Raw genomic sequence first — 25,502 nt, 5'->3', positions numbered from 1 at the left:
GATGCCTTCCCCACAAAGCAGTGCAAGACGCCACCAGAATATCTATTGCAACACAGAGGGAGTACGGGCTACAGCAGCTGATATGGGAGAGTCGAAGCTCTATCGGAGTGGCAACAAGGAATCCACTGTTGAAGAAGTTTGACTTAAATTCCCTCAAAATCATGTGGGAAATTTCATGGTTAAATGGAAGGAAGTTCTTTGATCTGATGAGACCAAAGTTGATTTTTTTGACAAACACCACATTAATAAACCCACCATCCCCACTGTGAAGCACGGTGGTGGCAGCATCAGGTTCTGGGTGTTTTTATATCATTGTAACTAGTTCTTAAAATTAGTTTTCACTTTGACATTAAAGGATGTTTTTTGTATTTTTTGTTCTAATAAGCCAAATGTTATTGGTCATGGTTGATTTGCAAAAGCAGTAATGCATGGAAAAGAATATTTAGATTTTTTTAACTGTAAAAATCAGAAAAATGGAAGTGTGAATTTATAAACAGCTCCCCTGCATGTAGCACTTGAATCGCTTTTTTCTTTCTTTGATGACACTTTCTTGGAAAACTTTTTGACTACAAATATTTGGGGACAGCTCTTAATCTGTTTTGCACATCTGCAGGCAGATATTTAGTATTCAGTGAATGCACTGCATATTTTTTAAAAGCATTCATTCTTATTTCTTTGCAGTCGATCACCCTCATCACATATCTGTCCCCTTGGACTCCTGCTGTGCTCAGTGAAAACTTCCTCTGAGCTGATATCAGTTGCCTTATTATTATTTTTTTTTACTTTGACCTTGACTTCCACACATAAATCCAAATCTGTTCTGTTGGCTACCTTCCAGAAAGCAGTGGATGCCTGAGGACATCCAGCTGTGTGCTCTGTCTTACTGCATTTATCAACATAAGTTGTTTATTCTCTATTGAAACTACAGAATCTCTAGGAGAATGCTTACTCTGATCGTATCTCTCATTATTCATGAATAAAGCCATAACCGAACTGAGTTACGAGGGACTTTTAGGGTGAAGGTCCTGGGGGAGATGCACTGCAGGTTCAAGAGTCAAAGCACCATCCTGCTTTCAATCTATTCAAGCATGAAATTGAATTAGTCAGTGTGCAACTACTGCCATCTAAAGGTCAGAGGGCGACATATTGCAGCGTTGGAGGTTAAATTTAGAGAGAAATTTGCTTGGTTTTTAATCATTACTCATGGGTGTCTAAACAAAAGCCCCACTCACACACACACACACACCCACAAGTTGAAAAGTCCACAGCTATAAAAAACAAATGTTTACTTCTGTTTGAATCAGAGCACATGTAACCTGGAAAGGTTGTCTTATACAGTGCAAGACCATCACTGAAGCATGAAATTGGAATTACTGATGGATCCATTCTGACACACACAGACACACACACACACACACACACACACTTACAGGTGCTTACAGACAGATAGTTAACTCTTTCCTGAGCCACAATGCCCACAGTCAGAAAATATTTTATTCCGCTTCACAAAATACAAAACTATATTTCGATATTAAGTGTGATCAGTCGGGTTTAAGCTTAGAATGTGGACCGTTGAAGACATTCCTCCAAGGCGTTCAGTTCCTGTAGCTCAGGACAGTGAGGACCACAGTGGAGGGAGAGTATTCTCCTGACCTTGGGAATGACGGAGAGGGCCGGGCCTCTGGCACCACTGGGAGAGAAAAAAAACACACACACACAAACCTGGGTTTTCAATTAAGCGAAATAATAAAAAGGTTAAACTGGTGCAGAATTACTCAGCTGAAAATACGAGGACAAAGTATTTCCTTGACTGACCCATTGAAGTGGACCTGAACTAACTTGAAGAGCTGCTGTCCCAGTTCCAGACTGTCTTTTCCATACTGGGAGCTGATAGCTGCAGCACTTTGCTCTAGATGGGTTGCTGCATTTTTCCAGTCACCTGCAGAAGCAGTAAAAAAATAAAAATAAAATAAATAAAAATACAAATAAGAATATGCAACTTCTTAAGTCATGAATGTGCTGATCAGGATCAAAAGTTTTGTTGCTTATGAAGCTCAGATAAAGTTAAACAGTAAAGTCATTGAGTTTGGACTTTAACTGAAGTTAATAAGATATGAAAAGCAGGATTTGTTACTGTTAATGTTCTTATAAAATTTTAAAGCCAGTGGGTTTCCCTGTGGAAACAGTAGTTCACATCCCTTATCTGTAAAAAATCTCCAGTCAGTAGGTTGGGAAACAGAATCTAGTATCAGTAGTGATGCTCACAACAGCAAACGAATGGAAACCTTTTTTCATTTTTCTTTTCTCAAAATTGTTGCTCTGCAATTAAACTCCTGTTCCAGAACCTGGTTTTGAATATTGCTTGATTATAAAAGATCTTTCTAAAATCTACAAAAAAACACATGCCTATCTTTTGTAATTTATTTAATTTTTCTTCATTGCATCCCTCCTTTTGCTGTGTTAATCTTTTTGCATAATTTGTTGATGATATTCAGAAAATGAAAAAAAAAAAAACTGACTTTAGTAAAATGCATCCAGAAAACATAGTTACAGATAAATAAGTCATAAAAGTACACCTTCATTTAGTAATGGCAAGTTCTCTTAAATAGATGGTATCATATATAAAGGCCTTTTATAACTCTCACCCAAAGAAGCATAAGCTCTGGCAGTGGCATCAGCCAGCTCCCCCTGCAGCGGATGAGTATCTCTGAGTAGAAGTCCAGACTGACTGCTGATCTTTTTCAGGAGGTGCAGGGCTTCCACTAGGTGACAGAAGAGTGGAAGAAGGACTATTGGTAACTATGTACCTGTATGTTTAAGTCTTAAGAGTTTTGTCTGGAATCTTAAATAGGAACCTGGATTTTCTTTTTCCATGAGTGCCACAGCTTTCTCCAAGGCAACCCTGAACTCCTGCAGCTTGTGGTTCACATCAGATGAGGATATTTGATGACCACATGGTAAAAGAGAGCATGAAAAACCACTTCCTTTGTTTTTCTAAAGAAAGAAATATACACATAGACAATATTTCAGATATTCAGTACAAATGTTTCATAGAAGTGCAAAAGAGGAACAGATCAGTAAATATCCAAAGTGAGTCATCGAGTAAATTAATATACTTTAAGAGCTCCTTTGCACTTTGTACACAGGAGTCCTGACTCGTTCCTGCTGCTCTCCCTCATCTCCTCCTCCTGGTCGCTGCAGGCCTCACACTCACACAGGAAGTAGTACTGTTCCTGCAGGAGACGCCGCCGTTCTTCAGTCCCCATCCTGTTGCTGTTGGGCCCTAAAGATATGCATCAGACATTTAAAAGTGTATTTTAAGCCAGCGACATTTTGTGATTTTTATGGGGAAAAACATGTTTTGTTAAGTGGATTGTTTGCTTTTACAAGTAAATACTAAAATTGTTTAAGAACTTCTCAAGTAAGTGGGGAATTTAGTTTAATCCCTAAAAAAAGTGATTGGCTGTCACACAGCTCACCATAGCAGTGCAGGATCTCCTCTCCAGCATTGATATCTCTGGTTGCTCTGACCGTCACAGTGACTCCCCGGCCCTGCCATTCTTCCCCAAGGAGACGCTGATTGAAACCCTCGGAGTCCTGTGAGCCAACGGGACCATCAGCGGTTCCGGTGCTGAAAACCAGACTGGTGTTGGGACGGCAGGAGTGATTGAGAAGGCTGAGAGTTGGAAACATTGCCGTGGCAACTCGAATTTCCTCCACAGACTGCACTCGAGAGTTTTCAGATCCTGTAAGAGAGAAAAGACGACAAACTATAGGTTGTGTTTTTAAACAGATTCTAGAGTCATGCACTTTAGTGCCTTGCTAAATTATTAATAACCTTGTACTTTCTATTTAGATATATTTTTCCAACCACAACTTGTGAAGTAAAAGGAAATGCCATTTGATTTATAAATTAAAAAGAGTTGTCAGGTATTTGTAATTGGCGTGAAACATGGCTCTACAAGGCACTAACTCATAACATAGGTTAAAAAAATCTACATATAGTCATGTTCACAATCATTCACTATACTTTGCTATTATACTATTAAATAAAATACCAACAAAAAGTGTTTAAATGTGTGAGACTGAAAGGGTAAAAACACCTGTATTTGCTTTAGCCTGGAAAATCCCAAGCTGTAGTTGTTTATCGCGACATTTAACATGTAGGAAACTTACCTGTGTCTTGCAGTGTGATGACTGCCTGAGCATTACACCTCAGCTGCAGCATGTGCCTCAGAACTGCACTTCCCACAACCCACAGCTCTGAGCTCCACTCTGAGTCTCCTCCTTTCTTCTTTGGTCCGTCTGAAGATTGGCTGGTTATTGATGAAGCATCACTCAGCTTCCAAGATGTAGGAAGAGGACCTGCCTTGCTGAGCTTCAGGTAAAGTGTTGCCACAGTAAATGCACACAGGAGACGCAAACTAATGCTCTGATGCTCCGTATGCTGCAGCAGGTGAAACACGGTCATGTATGGATTATACTGGTCAGACTTTTTCTGCTCATCCCGGATTGTCTGCCTTGCTCTGTGGATGTTTTCAATCCCGGCCTTTAGCGTTACCCTGAGAGCAAGCTGCGCCATTACACCCATCGCAGCAAGCTCTGCTCCTAGTGGACACTCCCAGTGGTGATGCTCTTCCCAGGCTTCCTGCTGACAAGAAGCTGAGCAATATCGGCTGAAGCTGCAGCCCTTGCATGGCACGGCACATAGAGTTTCAGCCAAACACCAGTGACATCGCTTGTGCTCTGCTCCAAACATATTTTCCCTCTGTATGTCCAGCCCCTGTCCACTGTTTCCTTTAACCTTCTCAACTCCTGGAATGAGGACCCAGCTGAACGGCCTGTCGCTCAAAATCACCTCTCCAGCTGTGATCCTCTGCAGAGCCACCAGGTGGCAGCCTTTTTCCTTGCTGCATCCAACAGACACTTGGGGACAAATGCCGAATCTGAAAGCTTCACTGGATGATATTGTAAGACTTTTGCTGCATTTATCATCGTTTGAAACATGATGGAGTTGATCGTTTTTTGTTTTTACAGACACAGGGAGGTGGTTCAAGCAGAGACTGCGACGGTCCTGCAGTTTGTGTGAGAGATGAGCTGGATAGCCAGTGTTCAAGGCTCTGTCGATGTCATAGAGACATTCCTAAAGAAAACAGAAGATGATGAATAAACTTTACAGAAAACTAATGAAATGACTAAATTTAAGAAAATTTTTTTTACAATCATAACCAAGATACCCAAACTTCAAAATGAATGATAAAGTAAAGCGGTCTGAAAGAACAGCCTGTGAATGAGCCATTAGCATTCAATTAACACCTAATTAAATGTTGCTAATTAACACATCGATCAACATTTAAAAAGCAATTTTACATTGAAAAAAGTGCTTTACAAAGAGTGAAGTGTAAAACTATGATAATATTGATATACAAAATAACACTTCAATATTTATTATGATAAATCAAGATGTGGGGTTCAGCGAGACTTCAGAATGAATAAGATGATCAATAAATGGTTCTAATTGAATTAGAAATGTAACTGCCATTCAACAGAACAGAGACATAATCACGGAATCAGATAATCACATCGCATCATTGTAACGTGAATGGAGGATAACCTGAATTTTAACTGCAGTCTTAAATGGAAACTTCCACTAACTCATGCTAAAAGATGCAGATTTGTACTTGGTCTACTAAGCAGATAAATAAAAGTATTAGTTCATTGTTCAGAGGAATATTTGAAATATAACTATATCAAGTGGTTAAAAACAATTAGGAAGAAGTTTACTATGGATAAAAACTGCAAACAGTTGGTTTAGCTGTCATTTGCATAGATAAATCTCTCAGTTACATGATTTTGCTTCAGTCTTTTGAGATTGTTTTTCTCTTCGAGTTCAAAGTTTAAAAGACTTTTAATTGCTTAATGCCTGATTTTATTTTATGCATAATTGGTTTGTCTTTATTTAGGAGTCTAATTTATAAAAATATTTGGTGTGGCATTTCATTATTCTAATTTTTTTCATCAAGCCTCCATGATGTGCTCAAATCAATATGAATCTACGAGAGCTTGTTTTAAAATATATATATATATATATAAAAAAACTCGTGAAAAGCAGAGAATGATCAGCCCTACCTGATACTGTTGCAGATGGTAGAGAGCAGCAGAGCGATTGGCATAGCACAGAGAAAGCTGCTCTGAACTTTGGGGAGCAAAACATATTCCCTGTAATAGCAAGAAGTTTTCTTTGATTTCAGTTAGTGGTTGACAAGAATATACAGTTCCCCACCCTTTTTTTTTATAAGTGCCTTAAGACCTATATACGTAAATGTTTTGACAGTCGACCAGCATTTCAAGATATTTACCATCACACAGCTACAGGTTCACCTATTGAATACTTTAACTCTCTGAACTTCATTTACAGCTATAGTATGTGAAGCATATAGACCTTTGTAGAACATTTTAATTCACCTGTGAATAGTGCAGAGCTGAAGTCTTGTAGTCTCTTGTCTTAAAGCAGGAGTTACCCTTTTCTCTGCATTTGGCTGCTTCTTCTGCATCTTTCTTCACCGAGAGTCCTGCAGAGATCGATTGAATTGCATCCAGATCCTGTTGGCTGGAAAACACAAAGAGACACAAAGATGCTTTTTTTATTTTTTTTATTTTCTATTTTTTACTCATGCGGCTCAGGATTTTCTCAAAACCATCTACTGGCAAGAAATTATGGGTTAATGAATTATCGTAAACAATTCAACCTGAACGTCTTTAGCCCAAACGGTCTAAGATAGCATAACTGAAACATGTAACAACGAGTCAAACTTGTTTATAAACTACAAATAGTTTCTGTTAAGAGAGAAACATACTTTGCCAGGCTTAAAGCGCATTTAAACACATCATCTATTTCATGCAGAGAGAGAAATGTTTCCTTTAGCTCAGGATCCAGTCCACTCCATTTGTGTGCAACGTGATCTTGCCACTGCACGCACGGAAGATCCATCATGAACTACAGTGAGACTTCAAGGCACTGTATCAAAGTTTAATCATCATACGTGGAAGGAAAACCTGTATTTAGGTTTGTTTTGGGACATCCAGCATGCTGCCATTAAAACATCCTTATCAAGCTAATATCATCACTGGCTGTTCCTGGTAAGAACTTTCAAAATAAAATTCCACCTACTGTCTTGGTTTAATCTAAAAAAATCTAATTTGGGTAATTTTAGTATAATTGATTAAATTGGTTTATTAAAAATATATACCTTTTTGACGGTGCCACCATAATCCACCCTGAAAAAAATGATCTATTAAATGTTTAAACAAACTACCAAGCATATTATTATTATTATTATTATTATTATTATTATTATAAAATTAGTAAATTAACAAATAAACCATAAACAAAAAGGTCCTCAGAACCAATCGCGAATGACGCTCTCTTTTATTTTGAAGGCTTAGATGTGCCATATGCGGTTATGTCTATTTTGATGTTACCTTTCTCGTTTCCTTAGCTGATCTCGCGAGAAGTGGAATCACTTGCCTGAGACTGCGCACCATAGGAGCTAATGTCTGCGAGCTTTTGAAACAACTTTGTAAAGAAGACATGACTGCGAAACTAACACAGGGGGCAGTTGAAGTAAGCTTCAAATGTATTATAACAGAATGTTTATTTTTTACCTTTAGAATAAATGTCTTAAGGTTACTTTTAATAACGGAGCGCTCCCTCCACGAATTTGCTAACGTTTGCTTGATATTTATAGATACATCGCGACTTTACATGTAATGCTCCTAATTAATACAATTGAGACAATAAATGTGTGCTCAATTTTATAAATACTTGGGACACATTATGTTTAAATCTTCCTATGAATAAAAAATTGATCCCAGAGGTACCGCGTCTGCTCTATCCCGTCATCCATCCATCCATCCATTTTCCGTCACCCTTGTCCCTCAGTGGGGTCGGGAGGGGTCTATCCCGTCATGTGGTGTTTATATACAACTTCGGGAGCGATGAGAACTAATTGATGTCCATATGCTAAATTTGTAGCATTAGCATCATAAAGTGCTAAAGAAATCAGGCTTACTAACAGGTGTGTTTTTCCAGGCCCTGGTCAAAGGATCCCATGTAGAGAATCCGGTGCTGCAGTTACTGGTGAGTAAAAGAGTGTGCACAATCCAACACGTTTTCCTTCACTGTTTATTGTGTATTTTATTGTGTTTATGTTTATATACGACTGGAGAAAAATCTTATACTTGTGGTTTGATGAATTTCATAAGTTTTAGTGTGACACAAAATAAAAAACAACCAACAGAATTTTCATAAATTGGTATCTGTTGAATATGCACCTATTAGGTTCTTCTTGGCCAATACAATTTTCAAGTTTTCTTTAATCTTTGATTTGTAGACTTCGCTTTTTTGCCAACTATCTAAATTTGCTGGGTATCTGGCTTCACACCTGGCCTCTGTTTTTATGTTCTCACTGGAAAACAACTAAAAGGCAGAATCAGCTAAATAAAAAAAGACTTGTCAGAACTAAATCATATTCTCTTACAATATTAGTCTCTTTATACACACTGTGCCAACGTTCAAATAATTTGTTTAATGTCTTGTACGATTCATGAGAAAATGTAAATTTTAAATTCTTTGTTTCATCTTGCTAACTTTATTTCTGTGTGTTTTTTAGAACATTCGTCAGATTAATACCACAGGTGTGCCCAGGTACCGCCTCATGATGAGTGATGGTCAGCACTACTTGTCTTGTAAGTATCTTAAACATTCTCAAAATGTTCTAGTTTTAATGTTATCTTTAATAAATAAAAAAAATCCCTATTTTTTCTTTCTTATTGTAAAAAAAATGCATGTCCAGTGAACCAAAGTGAATAACCGTATTTCATTATTTATGTGTACAAGTATATAATCGTCTATATGTGAAAAATGTTTGCATCCTCAGTGGTTTTATATTGGCCGTTCAAGCTATATAGAAGTTCATGTTCGGGTTATGTAGTCTTTTCAAACTGGTATTTATAGCCCTGCTCATTATCCAGACTAAATAATTCATTTTCTGGAATTGATCAGCCTTTATTTGTTTACATATGTTTCTGTGTCCAGCCTTCCTGATGGCCACCCAGTTGAACCATCTGGCAGAAGAGAACCTCCTTGTACCACATTGTGTGTGTTTGTTAAAAAGGATGACCAATAACACTTTGTCAGATGGCCGGTATGCGTTTCCTCTATTTGTAGTTTTAAATCGATTTCTTTTTTTATACTACAATATTCTAAAGTTTAAAAATATATTTGTTTTCTATGGAATTAAGTTATTTGTTTTCTGATGAGAATAATTTTAACATTGCTCTTAACAAGCCAGCATAGTATTAAAATGATTAATTTGAATCTAAATATGTTTAAATATGTTTTTTCCTTGTTTAGGCACGTGGTCGTCGTCGTGGACATGGACGTCTTGAAGTCAGCAGAAGAAGCTGGAGGAAAGATTGGAAATCCCACCTCATATTCAACAGATGGTATAGTTCTTTTAATGGTTTGTGGCTAAATATAACAGCAGTAATGTAGGGCATTACTGCTGTGAGTGTTGATAGATGACAGATGGTATTTGATTCACCTGCAGGCAAGTTGTCATCTCCAAATAAGGTGTCATCAACCACCTCGGAACCATCGTCCACTTCAGCCGCTGAGCTACCTGGACCATCCAACAACAGCAAAGGTGAGGAAGCATGAAGGGTCTGTATGTTTCGACTTGGTGTCATAGGTTGGCTTGGAGCTTGATTATAGCTTACAGCTAATAAAAACCCAAAATTAACTTTGACAGAAATTTAGAGTATGAAATACAACCAATGCGCTAATCAATATTGAAACATGTCTGTGTACTTAATACTTGGTCAGCACTCCTACAGCAGGAATTGCTGCATTAATGCAGCCTGGAATGGAAGTGACCAGCTTGTAGCTCTGCTGAGCTCTTGAGGAAGCCAATGTTACTTTAACAGGAAATAGGTGACAGGATTTATACACATAAAAGGAAACTCAGGTAGGGAAATAAAATTAGGGCTATGTACAAGACTTAATTATTCCCTTACATAAAAAATAATTAAATGAAATAATTGCAACCCTTTATATTCACAAAGGGTTGCAATTATTTACATACCCTAATTTTGCCAACAGAGGGAGCCATTCACCCTTTGCGTTTTTTGGAGCTGGTGTATGTTTTTAACTTATTGGATTTTCTCCATATTGGCTGCGTTCTGATTATAAAACCACAAAACCTTTACAGAAAGATTCTTATCCAAAAAGTAGCACTACTGAGCAAAACATAAAGGCATGTTATTTAATTTCTTACAAAGCCACTTCTTTTATCATAGATATTTTTCAAATTCTTGTAGAAGTAGGATCACAAACCCCCGTGCTGATATCAGTTTTTTCTTTTCTAAATAGATATTGGTATTCATTTATATTTACATAACCTGGTCAGTTGGTTTTAACAATGCAACACGCCTGAATGATGGCTAATTTCTTTCTACCATGAATGGTGCTCTGAATTATACCCAATGTGTCCCATTTAGGATCTGATCCTCTCTTATTAGCTTAGCATGTGCTTCAGCCAGTAGTTTTTCAGCTCCTGCTGCTCTCAGCATTAACATTGCTTTAGTTGTGAGGCAGGAACATACCCAGCCGTCCTCCTCAATAGAAGATGTAGGAGGGTGGGTGGGTATAATGAGTTCCTGATACATTGTGTGTTTGTGTAGGCGGTTGTCCACATGTGTGTGTTGTGACTGAGGGAGCATGTGTGGGCTGATGGCTTCTTCAGTTCATGGCTTCCTGTATGTTGTGTTAAGGACTGGATTCCCCTGTAGCAAAACACAGACGGGAGGGGAAGAGGGACAGACACGTCTAATTTGACTCAGCAAAGATGAGGGTTAGCCTTTCCTTGTTATGGTGCATCCTTTGATCAGTGTTACCTCAGAGGTCCCAACGGTTTGAGAGAACCTGCTGCTATGTTGACCTGTTGTGCTGACAACATTGTCTGCACTGTTCTTTATAACCAGAATAACAAGCTTCATGTGAAGACAGCATTTTATCTTTGTGGATGTGACCTAAGCTTTATTATTTTTCCCATATTTTCTAAATTAAATTTTCACATTAAACATTATTTAATATCACAATTCGATATTTCAATGAGCTTTGGGAAATCTAAAGACATCAGCTATTGCAATTTGACCGGAAGCTCTGAATGAAGCAACGCTCTGAGTCACATGTAGTGAACTTGACTTCTTGCCTCTTTCACTTACTTCTTTCTCTGGTACCCAAATTCCTCTAAGCCAGAATGTCTAAGAGAAATGTCAGAAGTTTCCTCTTTAAAACATTGCAGTAATTAGGTGTTTGTCATGTGTAAGTAAATAATTAAGCTTGCAGTCTAAGGCAAAGAGTGCAGTCAGATGAAATGCACATCTCAGCTTCCCCAGAGTGAGGAAATTATGAATTAGGAAATTAACTGAAAGCTGCTGTGACCAGCTATTGATGAATAGCAAAATAGAAATTATTCTAACAAAAGATGTATTTTTTTCTTTAAAGGGGGGGGATATGTCATCTTAACTCCACACTTCTGTCTATTCATCAGCATCAGCAGCATTTATGTTGTGTTTATACATGCCATGTTTAAAGAGGGGTATTGGGTATGTACTATATGTACATATAATAAAAATCAGTTTATTTTGAATCTTTATTTTAACAAATAAATTTCACAGATGAAATTAGTCTGTTTTAACCCTTTTGATCATTGTGAACATATCATACCACCAGGTTTTAAAGTCTCCACAGCTTCCCTGCTAAATACATTTCTCATTTTGTGTACTTTAAAGTTCATGAATGCTAATTTATTTGAAATGCCTTTATGTTTTATCAAATCCTGAGCCACGATATCAATATTCAACAATGACTTTTACTGGCAGCGACTGTAAAGTCAAAGGTCATGAAACGGTAGTTACAAACACATCTGTGCCTCCATTTAAATATTCATCCGTAGCTCTCGCTTGAAATAGGCCGACTTTCAAATGGCTCAGCACATTTTATTTAAATTTTAAAAAGAGGTCTGGACCAGGTCAGGAAAAGAAAAGTTATTGAATATTCATCACTAACTATTCTTTGTCTTCAAATGTCTTTTTCTCACATGTCTGACAGCTTCTGTTGCTTGTAAAGGATCATGTGGTTAAACTGAAAAATCATGAGAAACAATAATTACAAGTAGTAATTAATTTCAAGCATCTGCAGCTCGTAATCTTCATGATTACTGTATTCAGTTTTCAGAAAATGTGATGAATAAATTCTTAATTTATTAATAATTATTAGACCAATAAATAAGATGTTTAATTCAAGTCTGCTTGACATATGTAGCTGGTACTGTTCAGTAAAGGCACTCCATACTTAGCTTGCTATGCCACAGTGATAAACCTTTAACTCGATAGAGGGGCTAAGCCTAAGTCACTTTTGTTGGGTTTTGTTTCTCTCTGTGGTGTTTAGGTAAGGTTGAGGGCTCTGTTTGCAATGTGGGCATTTGCCAGGCATTGCTGGGAATATGAAATAAACTTATCCATAAAGTTTATCAAAGAGAAGCATAAACACCTGTGGTCACTTTGGACTTGACAAAGTGGACCAAAACCAGGAGAGGAGATAATATGGCTCACCTGTGGAAACTGCTGCAGCCTCCCACACGATCTCAAGTTGCTTGCAAGTTCCTGGAGTACATTTTTTTCCCTAGTTTTTCCTTCCACTCAACTTTCTACTTATATATTTAGATTTGCACAATGAACAGCCAGCTTTTTGATGTCTAACCGGTTGATTAGAGGGTGTCAGTGATTGTCTGAGTGTGTCGAGTCTGAGCTCCTCCCCGTGATTGGTCATAATATATCACTATTAAAAACCCTTTCCGTTTGTTTTGTACACCAGAGGAGTGGGGTCTGCTTTTGTTTTGTCCCAAACAGTCCATTCACCAAAATGCTGTTATGGTAGATCTCAAATGCCAACAAAACCAAAGCATTGCATCAAAAGTATGCTGACAACAGCTAACTGTTTGGTTTGAATCATTCTGATTGGGCTGATGCTGCTTTATTGTAGGAGGTGAGATGACGCCATATGAGATTGTGGGATGGACCAAACTGTCTTCTGGCATTTCATCTGTTCAAAGGAACAGAAGGAAAGAGCTCAGCAGTTCTTCAAACCAATTTCATCTTAACTCTTTTATGATTTATTTACATTATAGTTGAACAGAGATTGGCACATACTTTTGTATGTTTTTTTTCTGTTTCTACAATTTTAGATTGAGCTGAAAGGTAGCTATTTAATTACCTGTTCTTAACTAGAAGCATATAAATTATTTTATCTTCAACCTGACTGCAAGTGTAAGGAATGTCAGTGTTTAGTTTATGAGGACGCAGTCCAGGTTTTAATAATTTAGCAGATGAATATGTTTTGGCCTACGTAATTCAGACAGCTAATATAAATTGTGCTTCTTTTAATTAAATTCCCATTTCAAATCAAATGCTTTTCTGGCTTCGTTTTCCCCCGACCGTTTGTTTTTTCTTTTTTTTTTTTTACCTCCTAAGGACGGGGAAAAGGTTTCACTGGAAAAGCTCCTGTGAAGGCTTCACCAATGATGACCTCTCCCATGAAAGGGTCACCCACGAAGGCTTCACCAATGATGACCTCTCCCATGAAAGGGTCACCCATGAAGGCTTCAACAATGATGACCTCTCCCACGAAAGGGTCACCTATGAAGGCGTCCACCAGTTCACCAGGTTCTGTCCCAAAAGTGATGCCTATCGCTACCCTCAACCCGTACAACAACAAGTAAGTCTACCTGCCGCTTTGACCTCGTTTTCCATATATTTGTTTGTTGTTTAAACTCTGTATTACACAGTTGAAAAATACTGTACTTCCTCCTATTTTCATATCAAACTGTATTCATTTGTTGTTTCACTCTTGGATCATTTTCATCATTGCTCAGCAATCAGCCACAGTATGTTCTCTGATTTTGTGGCTGGTTCGTTTTTGCTGCCATTTCTCTGAAACACTGTAGGGCATTTTTGAAAACGTGTGTCGGTGCATGCATGTGTAAGCATTTCTTTTTTATTATTTTTATACAAATGTGAGTGGCTGTGTGGACTTGAGCGTGTGCATGTATTTCAATCCATTTGCATGGAAATGAAATAAAATGACTGATCTTGCCTCAGAAATGGATTCTGTTTTTTTAAAGGCAGGTACTGCTGGGTCTTTATGGGCTGCTGCTGAGGTTTTGATTCTGTTATTTGGCCCTTTGGGGATTTGGCCAACCTTGTCTGTGTCCCTTTTCCTTCACTCTTATATTTTCTCCTCAGAGTGTTCAATTTCATTTCTTTTTTAAAATCTTTTTGTTAAACATTTGTTTTTGGCATTTAGTGCAGTTGTTTCTGTTTCAGAACAGTTGTCCAGATTAGAGCAAAGGTAAATTTTTAACTCTCCATGTTTGTGCTCTGATAACATAAATGTGTGTGAAATTGCAAGCTACAAGATAATGTGCCTGTAGGTGTTGTAATAAACTGATGACTGTTCTTGCTTTGATGTTGAGAAGGACCCATGGTGAGTGAAACAGATGGTGTCAGCAGTTGTGCTTCATGCAGGAAGGCTTGAGTGGAAAAAAAGTTAAACATTTTTGCCTGAGTTGGACATATTGCAGTTATACTTCTTTTGGCCATCTACTTTGACTTCTGGCTGTCGTAAACCCGGGTGTGGCGGTCCTCTCCATATCGTGCTCTCTCTGGATCATCCTCATAATGGGGGGTTTATTTGCATAAGTTACATTGTGTATGTCCTCCACTGTTTTAGCACAGAGATCAGAAAGCTGGAAAAGTGGAGAGTTTCCAGACTTGCTTAAACAAGAATAAGAACTATATTTTTTTAAATGCATATATTTATAAATGCATTCAGTTGTTTGTAGACGTACCAAGTTTGAACTTTGAGGAGAAAGTTAATTTTCCTTTCTTGAAACTTTAAAAGCTTTCATTCCCAATTTCTTTGAATTGTTTAATGATATGCAGGGCCTGAAATTCACTTGTGGATTATGGGTATTGCATATTATAAAATCAATTCCTGCAAATTTTGTTTTTATAATTGGGAAATTTCCGCATACAGATGAATGGTGTAATAATCACCATTGGAGCCATAAACTAAAATGAAGAACACTTATAGCAGTCTCCCTTTCTCTCTCATGGTGTCATTCAGCTGGACAGTGATCTGTTCACCAGACACAAAATTAACATCCTTCCATGGTCATCTCACCACATCTGAATATTATAGGAAACATTTGAAGAAAGAGAGCCTGAGACTCTGGATCATCATGGGCAGTGATTGTAGACTCAGACTTTAAGGACCAGTGTCTCTCATGTTTAGACGGGCTTTTGGCCTTATACAGCTGAATAAATTACTAAATTAACTGTTGAATATAACATCAAGTTTGGTCGGGCTTTATAATGAATCATTCATTTTAGTCAAGTGTGCTGAACCAGGCAAACTTCTAAGACAGTCTGAGAAATTGTGCAAACAGAAATGGTCAAATGTCTCTCTATTACGATTCTTTTGTTTTTTGTTTAAGGAAGGTAATGGTACAAAATGTTAAAGTGGTTCGGTGTTAGTAAATAATCATGTGGATATGTTTTGAAAGTGGCTTTATGGATCCATTTTGAGGAAGTTCTTCAACAAAAACCGCCTGCACCTCACCCTCTATTAGCATCTGCTGCCTACAAACTGATCAGCTTTTGTACCATTTGCCTCTAGGTGGACTATCAGAGCCAGAGTCACAAACAAATCCAATATCCGCAACTGGAGTAACTCCAGAGGGGAGGGCAAGCTCTTCTCCTTTGAGGTCGTGGATGAGAGTGTGAGTAGAGATGTGCTAACGTTTGTTTGTATTGTGCATGTCACACATGGTGGTGTTTTTGCTTTATCCATGCAATATGCCTTGCTGGTCAACAGGGTGAAATCAGGATCACAGCCTTCAACAATGAAGTGGACAAGTTTTTTGCTCTGTTGGAGCAAGGCAAGGTGAGGACATTCATAAGAATCCTTTACATAATAAGAGCTTTTTGTTATATAAAAATATAATATTTTGAGTGTTTTGTTCCTTACTGGTTCATGAGTTGCCAGAACTATTCAAACCCATACTTCCACATAGTTATTTGCTTTTAGATTGATTGAAATCTTTGTCATCAGTGAATCACTGCCATTTTAAATCTATTCATAGGATAAGTTTTTTAGGTAATATAAGGTGACTTGCTGACTGCAATATAAAAAAACCTTCAATAGAAATGTTTTTTTTTTTTTTAGAAATGACTGCTAGTCTTGCTGTTTCAGTTTGTAAGGATGCACAGTGGGTACTGTGGTGGCAGAGCATGCAGATGAGAGGATTGGCATAGATGTGCTGCGATGCACTGCTGTGATTTAAATGACTTGTAACACCTGTTTCAGGAACAGACAATAAAAATCCTGGATTCACTAAATATTCCAGGTATTTTTACAGCTTTAATGCATTTTCAGGAAGCCCTTTTGAATATAAAAAGTCAGCAAGCTTCAATGGTAATATATTTTCTCTTCTGTAATTTATTTTGTCAAATAATTAGGATTAAGATTGTTTCTGTCTAAGATTTCTGAATATGTAATACTTGCAAATTAGTGATTTCTATGTAATGGTAAAGCTCCCATTTTACCTGAGCAGCTATATCATCTGACAATGATCCAGTGGATCATTTCTACTGGATTTTTATTTTGAAGGTTTAAAATTGAATAAAAGACTGATAAAGTTTGAGGTTGATAATTTTCTATTAACGTTGTCCTGATATTGTTTGTTTTTTTATTCTCATTTAAAACATCTTGCTTGTTAAAATATGGATAGCTTATGATTTTCATTTTTCATTTTAATTTGTCTGTGTATTTTGAAAGGCCCAGTATGAGTAAAAATGTTACCAAAAATGCTTTTTAAACTGTATCTGCATCAGTCACCTGGACTAATGAGTCAAATTTTTATATTAATTAAGGGAAAAGCAGAAATTCTGGTTGATACTGACAATATTTATTATTGTTAAAGCCATCATGACAAATTTTCCTCCACTTTTTATAAATCTAAGCATTTTGTGTTTGTGAATTGTAATGGAAACCTTTATGTGCCCCTCACTCCTTTTTTCCCCTTTAGATTATCTGATCTTATATTATACTATTTGTATTCAGAGCATCACTGCACGTCCTTGAAAATGCAATGACCTACACAATATTATGTTCAATTCATCCTTTGAGATTTTCAGAATGGACACAAAGATATTGTGACAATTACAGATTGATGCATTGTTTAGCTCTACTTTCTGCCATTAGCAGCTGGAATATAAATTGAAAGTCATTTATATTTGGAGATACTGTGTGCATTTCACCTTGCTCGTCAATGTGCAAAAGGGCAAGCTACTCTGCTTTTGACTGATTTATGCTAATTTTATTTTCCATTTGAGATTGGCCCTCCAGTTCACAGCAATTACATTTTTGTGCCAGTTCTGTTGTTGGCTTGTCTGACTGTTGCTGTGCTGACTTCAATCTGCTCTAATATACCACTCATCCTGCAGTGTTTTGTGCTTTACATTTTGAATATCAATAAGAAGTTGAAGCACTAAGCTGGTCAAAACAGCACCTGAATACATTAGACACTTTTTTATAGCCAAAATTATTTCTGAAGGAAAGATAAATCTGTATGAGAACAAGCAGAAGGTCTACAGGAATGTTTTATTTAATCAAACAATGCCAAGCTAAGATCTCCCGTTGACCCTGTATCTATTTGGATTTGCATTATTAACAAACTTTTAATCTTTTCTTGGCTGCTATAAGGTTTTGCTTTTTTTTTTCCCCTTGTACGTACACGAATGATGATATCCATCAAATACACCTCCCCTCGGAGAATGTCAACATCAGTGCTGACCTCAACAACATACACTATCAAACTGTGTGTCTGTGATCATTCAGACACCCTCGCTGCTGAGGGACTGAGTACTAGGAGATCTCCTCCCAAAAATCTCTGAATTTTTATGACCTTATTCGTCATTTTGATGGACAGGGAGAAAGCACTACATGGCATCATTTTTTTTAAATAGCTAAAAATGCCATCCCAAAAGTAACTCAGTCACAGAAGTGCCTGTAACTACAAACAGTCTCATTGCACTACAAGCCTCTCTTCTTTTCAAGTGCATAGTTGGGGAATCAAAACAATAACTATTTTTTTTTACTGACAAAGCATTTGCTTTTATAGACCCTGAGGTCTATAAAAAATGTTTGCAGAAACCTAAGCCAGAGGATGTTGGTTCATGACCTTGCAACAGTAAACATTGGCATTTATTGTCCTATAGAAAAAAATTATGTTTTCTACCGCCACTTTCTGTTACATAACTCTTACTGCCCTCTGAACTGACTACATTTATGTCAAAAATTCATTAAAGGTTATCCTATCATTCATAAGAAACGGGTAACGGCAACCTTAAGAGGAAACCTCAGTTCCACATTCAGTTCAACTTTTCTGTTTCACCTTGTGTTACAGATGGACTCAGACTGATCATCTTCCTATACTAAAAGCTGCTTGTAGTGTCTGTTAGTAGCCCATTTAAAAACAAATCACCAGCCATTATGCTACATTAGAGCAACTGAAATAAGCAATTAAAATCCAGCATGTAGGAAGTGGTGACCTTTCATTGCATTGTAGTTACAGGCTGCTGCAACATGACTTGAAAATTATATAGCACATTTGTGGTGTTTCGTATTAACAGAAACAGTTTTAAGATAACGTTGACATATTTTTAATATACTTGGCTGTTCTTTAGTGGCATGGAAACATTTTTTAATAGTATTACAAGTGCATCTTGGAAAAAAATTAGAATATCATGGTTGATTTGACTTATGAAATTGAATTCAAAAGCAAAAAGTTGTATTACAAACCTTTACACCCAAATGATGTGAAGATTGTGCACCCAAGCCTATTAAAAGATTTGAGGAAATGGACTAAAAGAATTGTTACAGGTCTTCAGAGCAACAAATTCATGCATTTTAGTTGGAAATCAAGATCCCACAGTCAGGAGGGAAATTAAAAGTTCCTATGTGAAGTTTCCACAGTCGTTGATAATTTGCAGTGATCTGTTGTTGTTGGTCCAGTGTGTTTAGTTTATCCCAGAGTGAACAAAGCAGTCCATCAACAGTAAGAAACCCAGTTAATGGAAAAAACAAACCTGATTTGTTTTTTTAGTTTTTTGTTTTTTTTTAAAGATGGAAGCAATAATTACGAAAAATTAGATTAAATTAAGAACTGAAATAATATAACTGTGTAATTAAATGGTGTATGAATTTCTTTGTTACTAAAGTAAATTTACTTTTCAATGATATTCTATCTCATCTGCACCTGTATAAAGTTTAAACTGCCAGTTTTGGCTACCATGGGCCAAAAAACATAAGAGCATGACGCTTGGAAATGTTCTGTCCCCATACTGCAAACACTAATGCTGTTTGCATTGCTGTAGACGTGTGGGATTACCAGCATCTGAAAGGCGGCCAGCATGATTTATGGCACTTACCCACCAAATTCATCAATTAACCCTGGTCAATATTTTGATTGTCGAATTAACTCTGGCATCAGCCTCCAACAGTGATTCCTTAACTTAGACCTAGATCCAATTTGTGCCCTCTGCCCTCCAAATAAATGAGTGGTCTTTATGTTCTTCATGTTCCAAGTGTTGACAGACCAAGCTGGAGTGTGTGAGAGGCTTGAAGCAGTCATAATACTACTTACAGAAGTTTCCTGCTCCTCTGTGTGAGCTAAATGAAAACGGAAGGAAAGGCAGGAAGGAGCGAAGGAAAGGAAAGATTCAGAGAAACAAACCCAGAGGCAGAGAGAGAGGTGGGATATTGGAGCCTTGAGAGTGTAAATGAAGAAGAGTGCCTAGCAGATTGAGTTTAAATTATGCTGTTAAGCAGAGTCACTCTCAACTGCTGCTTATTTTCTGGTGAATTAGAGAAGTGATGGGGCTGATGGGGACACTGGGCCTCAGTTTGACCCGAAGGGTTTTCCATTCTTATGAGGAAGTTTTGCTTGAACAGAGGCTGTTTTTGTAGAGTAAATTTCCTTTGCGGGTTGATCTGTCAGTCTCTTCATCGTTTCCTCAATGTGTTTAATTAAATCTAATTTTATAATGTTGGTGCATTTTGCTGACCCGTTTCTTTTCTCCAGGTGTACTACATCTCGAAGGCGACTCTGAAGGTAGCCAACAAACAGTATACGACACTGAAGAACGACTACGAGATGACCCTCCACGCTCATTCATCTATCGTACCCTGTACGGACGGTCAGGATGTCCCAGTAATGCAGTGCGACTTTGTGCCCATTGGAGAGCTGGAAAACCGAGACAAAGACTCCATCGTTGGTAAGGAACACTGCTTATAAATTCAGCCTAAAAAATATTTCCTCTTCATTTTTAATAAATACAACATCAAGCAACCATGTTAAAATTAAGTGTTAAAAGGTTTTTTCAAAGTATTTTGATGATCGATATTAGTTATTGTCTGCTATCATAACCCTATTAGTGATCTTTAATGCTCTAACATGAGAATTAAGGATAAATGCAAAGTTAATTCAGTTTTTTTAATTTCTGTTCCTTCATTCCAAGTTTCATGTCTGATTATTTTTTCACTATTTTTTTTCAGCCGTTCTACTTATAGGTGACAAAATATTTTATTTCATGAGTTTAACTTTTAATGGAACAATGACTAACCAATCAGATTTTATGTAAGTTTCCCACGGTAACACAGATCGCCTCTCTTGGTCCCACCCATCGGATCATTTGAAAGACTGAATGTTTAACTCACACCATTTAAACAAAATTTGACATTTCTCTGAAGTAAAAAAAATAAATATAAACTGTGCATCATTTCTCTACAGACATGTAAGGACTACTTGCACTGTTCCCTTTTGCATTTGGCAATGACTAAAGTAGCAACATTTAACACAGGAGATACGGTCTCAGTGGGAAGATATTACTTTTATTTTTTCTTCCCATGTCTTTGACAGATGAAGTTCTTTTAAATTGATATTGACATTAGTACCAACCATTAAATGTGTTATCATAGTAATCAAGAACATCTGCCTTAGATTCATGTTTGACAGAATTGCATGCAGAATTTGCCACTTACTAGAATAACAAGACAACCACATAATTGCAAAGGCAAAGTAGTGAATGCCATCACATCATATCAGTTCACATCTTAGAGACTCACTGAGTAGTTAAGGTAAAGAAACATGTTTGCACTGGTTATGTAGGGCCAGTGTTGCACATCCTAATCTGTCGTCTCTCCTGTTTCCCCTCACTGATCCTTCCCACTCTATCCCTTTGTTAAATATGGGATTATAACATAGTAATGAGAACTGTCAGCCTGTTCCTGTTTGATAATGGAGTTCATAGGTGGATGACATCGTTTCAATCATAATGGAATTAAGCGAGTCTGAGAGAACACTGACAGAGAGCAAACGCAAGGGATGAAGGAGTGGGCAAGAATTTAGATAAAGGTTAACAGAAAGTGCAGAATGAAGAAAAGGGTCATTTGCAAAGCCGGTTTTAGGATATTGGCTGCTTATTTAATGTATGGGGACCAGCCGTGGCAGACAGTTGGCTATCACAAATCCTTAAGGCTGGTTGAGATTTTGGACACTCGTTGTACCGAAGGGCTTTATTTATTTTACATTCTTGTTTGTATCATGTTGCATACAAATGGAGGCAGAGATATTTTTATTACTATGCATGTAGGACTGATAGTCCTACATGCATAGGTCCGGTGTGTCAGAAAAAGTTCAAGAAAGAGGGAAATGCAATATGGTTTAATTTAATTTATGCTAATTATGACAGTTATTAAGAAACAGGTTTTTCCTAAAAAAATAAGGAAGGAATTTTATACATAAATATGTTTAAAGTAAGACTTTAGAGGACTGTGTTTATGATTGATTAAGCTTTAGGTAAATAAATAAAAAATCTGAGAAAAGACTACTTGTGTAGGAACTGCACATTAATATTTGTCTCCTTTTATTTTAAGCCACCTTGTAAGATTCCTCTTTGATTTATGATGAGCTCTTCACCAATTCATTTGAATTATGCTGTTGTGCATTGTAGAGCCATGTCTTCTGCAGTCTCTGCTCTTCAGTTGTGTAATCCTGAATGAAGTGTTAAAGCCTTGAACGTGATGGGAAACATGAATAAGAAATGAGTTAGTTTGTTGTGATTTCTGAGTAAGGAGCAAGAGTTAGCTAGCCTGTTGTGATGTTATTATTAATTCTCCTGATATTTGATGGATTTGCCAAAGCTTGATCTTTTCTGCATAAAGTCAGGCTAGAGTACAACCCAATTTACACCAACACTAATTAGAAAGATCAGAAACATTCCTTACATGTTTCCTCTATTTTTGTTGAGAAGTTTACATTCAGTGCAGATCATCAGCATGAAGATTACATACATTTTTGCCTATTAGCTATTCTTTCGAACGGTTTGGTTAAACTTTTTTGATTTTTAAACAAAAATAAAATTGTTCGTCTTGTTTATAGTTGTCCTGCAGAAACACCCTGATTTTATCTGTTAATTTGTGCTGAAATTTGAGAGTTTTGAGGTCAGCTCTTTTCCTTCATTGTTCCATCAACCTTGTGCAATAAATTAAGATCAATTGCACCAAAACAGACCCTCAGCATGATGCTGCCATCTCCTTCATAGAATCTGGCACTGATTTTAGAGCCTTTGTTTTCTTAGCATGACATCTGCAAACTTAATTTGTCGTCTTGTAATCAGTTGAAGTTTTTGAAACCTTTCTCAGTCCATGGTGACGTAAAAGTGGTTTTGTTCTGGACCCCGTAGCGTCGCATGATTGATTGACAGCGTTAAGACCCTCCCCCTTGCTCTGATTGGTTGTTTCTAGTTGGCTCTGGGAAAACACAGGGGAACTGATTTCTTTTTTTTTTCTTTTTAACAGATTATCTGTCTCTCATAATGTTACAATATAGTGATGTTTTCAACAAATGTGTAAAAAAAATTACGATTTTTTATTTTATTTTTTTTTTTAATAAAAGTTACATACTACAGCTTTCCTGCTGATATGTAAACTTCTCACCGGAACAATGTTTGCTTTCCTTTTTTTTGTAAGCTATATGTCAGGAGAGATTTGATTGTGTGCCTTTAGATATAATTGGAGTGTGCAACAGTGCAGAGGATGTATCCCGTATCACCACTAAGACCAGCAGGGAAGTCTCCAAGAGGGCCATCAGCCTAATAGACACCACTGGCAAAGTGGTGACAGTCACACTGTGGGGAGAAGAGGTAAGAGCTATAATCTCCCTCCCTGTATGCATCCATGACTGGATTTATAATGCATCATAAAAACACATTGAGCCAACTGTAATTAACTGGGTTTTTGAAGGAGCCCATGCATTTATGCATCTGTGATGTGTGGGTGGTCTTGCATACAGAGCACTTTGATTTGCTTTTCTGGGCTGTTGGATCGTTTAAATCACTCTTGTGACCTTCAGTGCTGTGTTGGACCAGACACTCTGATTTGACACATGGGGCTAAAATGGCACCATCCTTCTCCAAGCTCATTTGATCAGCCCAAGCTAATCCGTCCTCTTTACCAAGCTCTGGAAATGAGTTTAAAATGAACTTGTAGTTTGCCTAATTATTAAAGTAAACTTTAGCTGATATTCCAGTGGCTAAAAGTTGGAGCCAGAGATTAACATGTAAGACCTCTCTCTCTTTCTGTCTCCCATTCTGTCCACTATATCAGTCTATGACGTCTTTTTCTGTTTCTTCTCCAGGCGGAAAAGTTTGACGACTCCGGACAGCCTGTTGTTGCTATCAAAGGAGCTCGCTTGTCTGATTTTCGAGGCATATCTCTCACAGCTTTGTTCAGTTCTACAATCATGGTGAACCCAGATTTACCCGAAGCCTTCAGACTCAGGGCCTGGTGAGTCGCGCTGATGTACACCGACAATCACACAAGCTGATAATCACATACAGAAATATGTCCACAAATTACAGATTTTCTAAGACTCTGTCACTGATTCTGCTCAAGACAAGAAAGAAATATCTTTCTACAAAACTCTTAATCATTTTTGAAATCTCACACATTTTGCCACGTTAAAACCTCAACCTTCAGTGGGATTTGCGCCCTTGACCAACACATAAGTAACACAAGTTTTAAAAATTATTTTTTGTCATTTATTGGATTTAGCCCCTTTGAATTAATAATTTGTAGAGCCACTTTTCTACGCAGTCCTGGTTGAAAATCTTAGAAAGTATTTCACCCAACAGACTTGCACATGTAGACATTGAATCCCTCCCCATATTGAATGGCAAGCCTTGCCACAAATTCTCATTTTGATGTAGGTCTGAACTTGAACTGTACCGTTCACGTTTAGGGTCATTGTGATCATAGAATGGGAACCTTTGACCCTGCTTCAAGTCTTGTATAGTCTCTCATTAGTTTGTTTTGCATATAATCTCCATCTTCCAATCAACTCAAATGATGTGTTTGAGTTAATATAGTCACTGCCACATTTCACTGATGCAGATGGTGTGGTCAGGGTCATGCACAGTTGTATTTTTCTGCTGCAGAGCATTTTGCATACATTTCCTGTCTGCAGATTTTCCCACCTGCGCTGTGGATGCCTGCAGTGCCTTCAGAATTACCAAGAACCTCTTGACAGTTTTTCTGTCAGTTTTGACAGCCAGGTCCTCGTCAGTTTGCACTGGTGTCACACGTTTGCCATTAGCAGATAATTTATTGAACAGTCCTCCCTGGATCATCATTTATTACCCAACCCTGCTTTAAACTTTTCTGCAACTTTCTGCCTGACCTTTCTGGTGTGCTCCTTGGTTGTCATGACAGTTTTACTTCTCTACCATTTTTTAACAAACGCCTTACGCCCTCAAAGAAGACAGTACTTACCGAAAGAACATGCACATGTTGATGTCTGAAGAAGTATTTTAGCTGCAGATGCATCTTTTGGTACAAAGGGTCAAGCATAAACTAAAGGAATGCTAAAAAGCATCTAAAATTTTTGTCATTTTAAAATTGTTTAAATGACAAAATAAATGAAATAATTTTGTCATTTATTTAAAAATAAATTCAATTATTTGCATTTTTCATGCAACGCAAATATTGTACAAAATAACCTTAAGTTGTTAAATGAAAAATCTCAAGAATATATATTTTTTTTTAAATCAAATGACTTGATATTCAATGGCATACTCAATTACTAATATGATTAACTGCAGCCCTAATAGTTATTCTGTGTTTGTACTACAGACACTTGGTGGCTCTGTTTAGGTGTCTTGATAACTCGTTGCACTGGGTTTTTGGGGGCTGAATGCAAAAGCACTCCAAACTTTTTGTATGTACAAAACTGAGTATCATTTTCCTTCCACTTTGC

At 37.3% G+C, this 25,502-nt stretch overlaps 2 protein-coding genes across 5 annotated transcripts in view; one reads left to right on the top strand and one right to left on the bottom strand.

Annotated features, from left to right (window-relative positions):
* Positions 1–1,465: 1,465 nt before the first annotated feature.
* On the bottom strand, positions 1,466–8,128 carry smyd4 (SET and MYND domain containing 4). Of its 2 annotated transcripts, none has more exons than XM_016672783.1 (10): positions 8,073–8,128; positions 6,466–6,610; positions 6,130–6,219; positions 4,177–5,143; positions 3,480–3,746; positions 3,117–3,283; positions 2,856–2,994; positions 2,646–2,762; positions 1,816–1,939; positions 1,466–1,690 (listed from the first exon to the last, which is right to left on the bottom strand). In XM_016672783.1, exons 1-10 carry the CDS (start codon positions 8,111–8,113, stop codon positions 1,558–1,560), a joined length of 2,190 nt encoding a protein of 729 aa, XP_016528269.1. In that variant the 5' UTR covers positions 8,114–8,128; the 3' UTR covers positions 1,466–1,557. The 2 variants fall into 2 exon arrangements, with proteins under 2 accessions (XP_016528269.1, XP_007554464.1); XM_007554402.2 differs by lacking the exon at positions 8,073–8,128 and adding an exon at positions 6,858–7,127.
* LOC103139643 (replication protein A 70 kDa DNA-binding subunit-like) overlaps positions 7,494–25,502 on the top strand; it is a 44,978-nt gene continuing 26,969 nt past the window's right edge. Inside the window, exons 1-13 of one of the 3 annotated variants that reach the window (XM_016672792.1) lie at positions 7,494–7,624; positions 8,093–8,140; positions 8,673–8,748; positions 9,098–9,206; positions 9,416–9,507; positions 9,612–9,707; positions 13,597–13,634; positions 13,680–13,840; positions 15,803–15,905; positions 16,001–16,069; positions 20,271–20,463; positions 23,255–23,391; positions 23,886–24,034. In XM_016672792.1, the coding sequence (XP_016528278.1) occupies positions 7,592–7,624; positions 8,093–8,140; positions 8,673–8,748; positions 9,098–9,206; positions 9,416–9,507; positions 9,612–9,707; positions 13,597–13,634; positions 13,680–13,840; positions 15,803–15,905; positions 16,001–16,069; positions 20,271–20,463; positions 23,255–23,391; positions 23,886–24,034 (1,304 nt within the window). In that variant the 5' untranslated portion in view covers positions 7,494–7,591. Of the gene's footprint in view, positions 7,625–8,092; positions 8,141–8,672; positions 8,749–9,097; positions 9,207–9,415; positions 9,508–9,611; positions 9,708–13,596; positions 13,841–15,802; positions 15,906–16,000; positions 16,070–20,270; positions 20,464–23,254; positions 23,392–23,885; positions 24,035–25,502 lie in introns of all 3 variants that reach the window. The other 2 variants (XM_016672798.1, XM_007554391.2) reach the window with 2 other exon arrangements.

The sequence above is a fragment of the Poecilia formosa genome, unplaced genomic scaffold (genome assembly GCF_000485575.1).
Source record: "Poecilia formosa unplaced genomic scaffold, Poecilia_formosa-5.1.2 Scaffold3, whole genome shotgun sequence".
NCBI classification, from domain to species: Eukaryota; Metazoa; Chordata; class Actinopteri; order Cyprinodontiformes; family Poeciliidae; genus Poecilia; species Poecilia formosa.
This window is presented reverse-complemented; position numbering and strand designations above follow the sequence as displayed.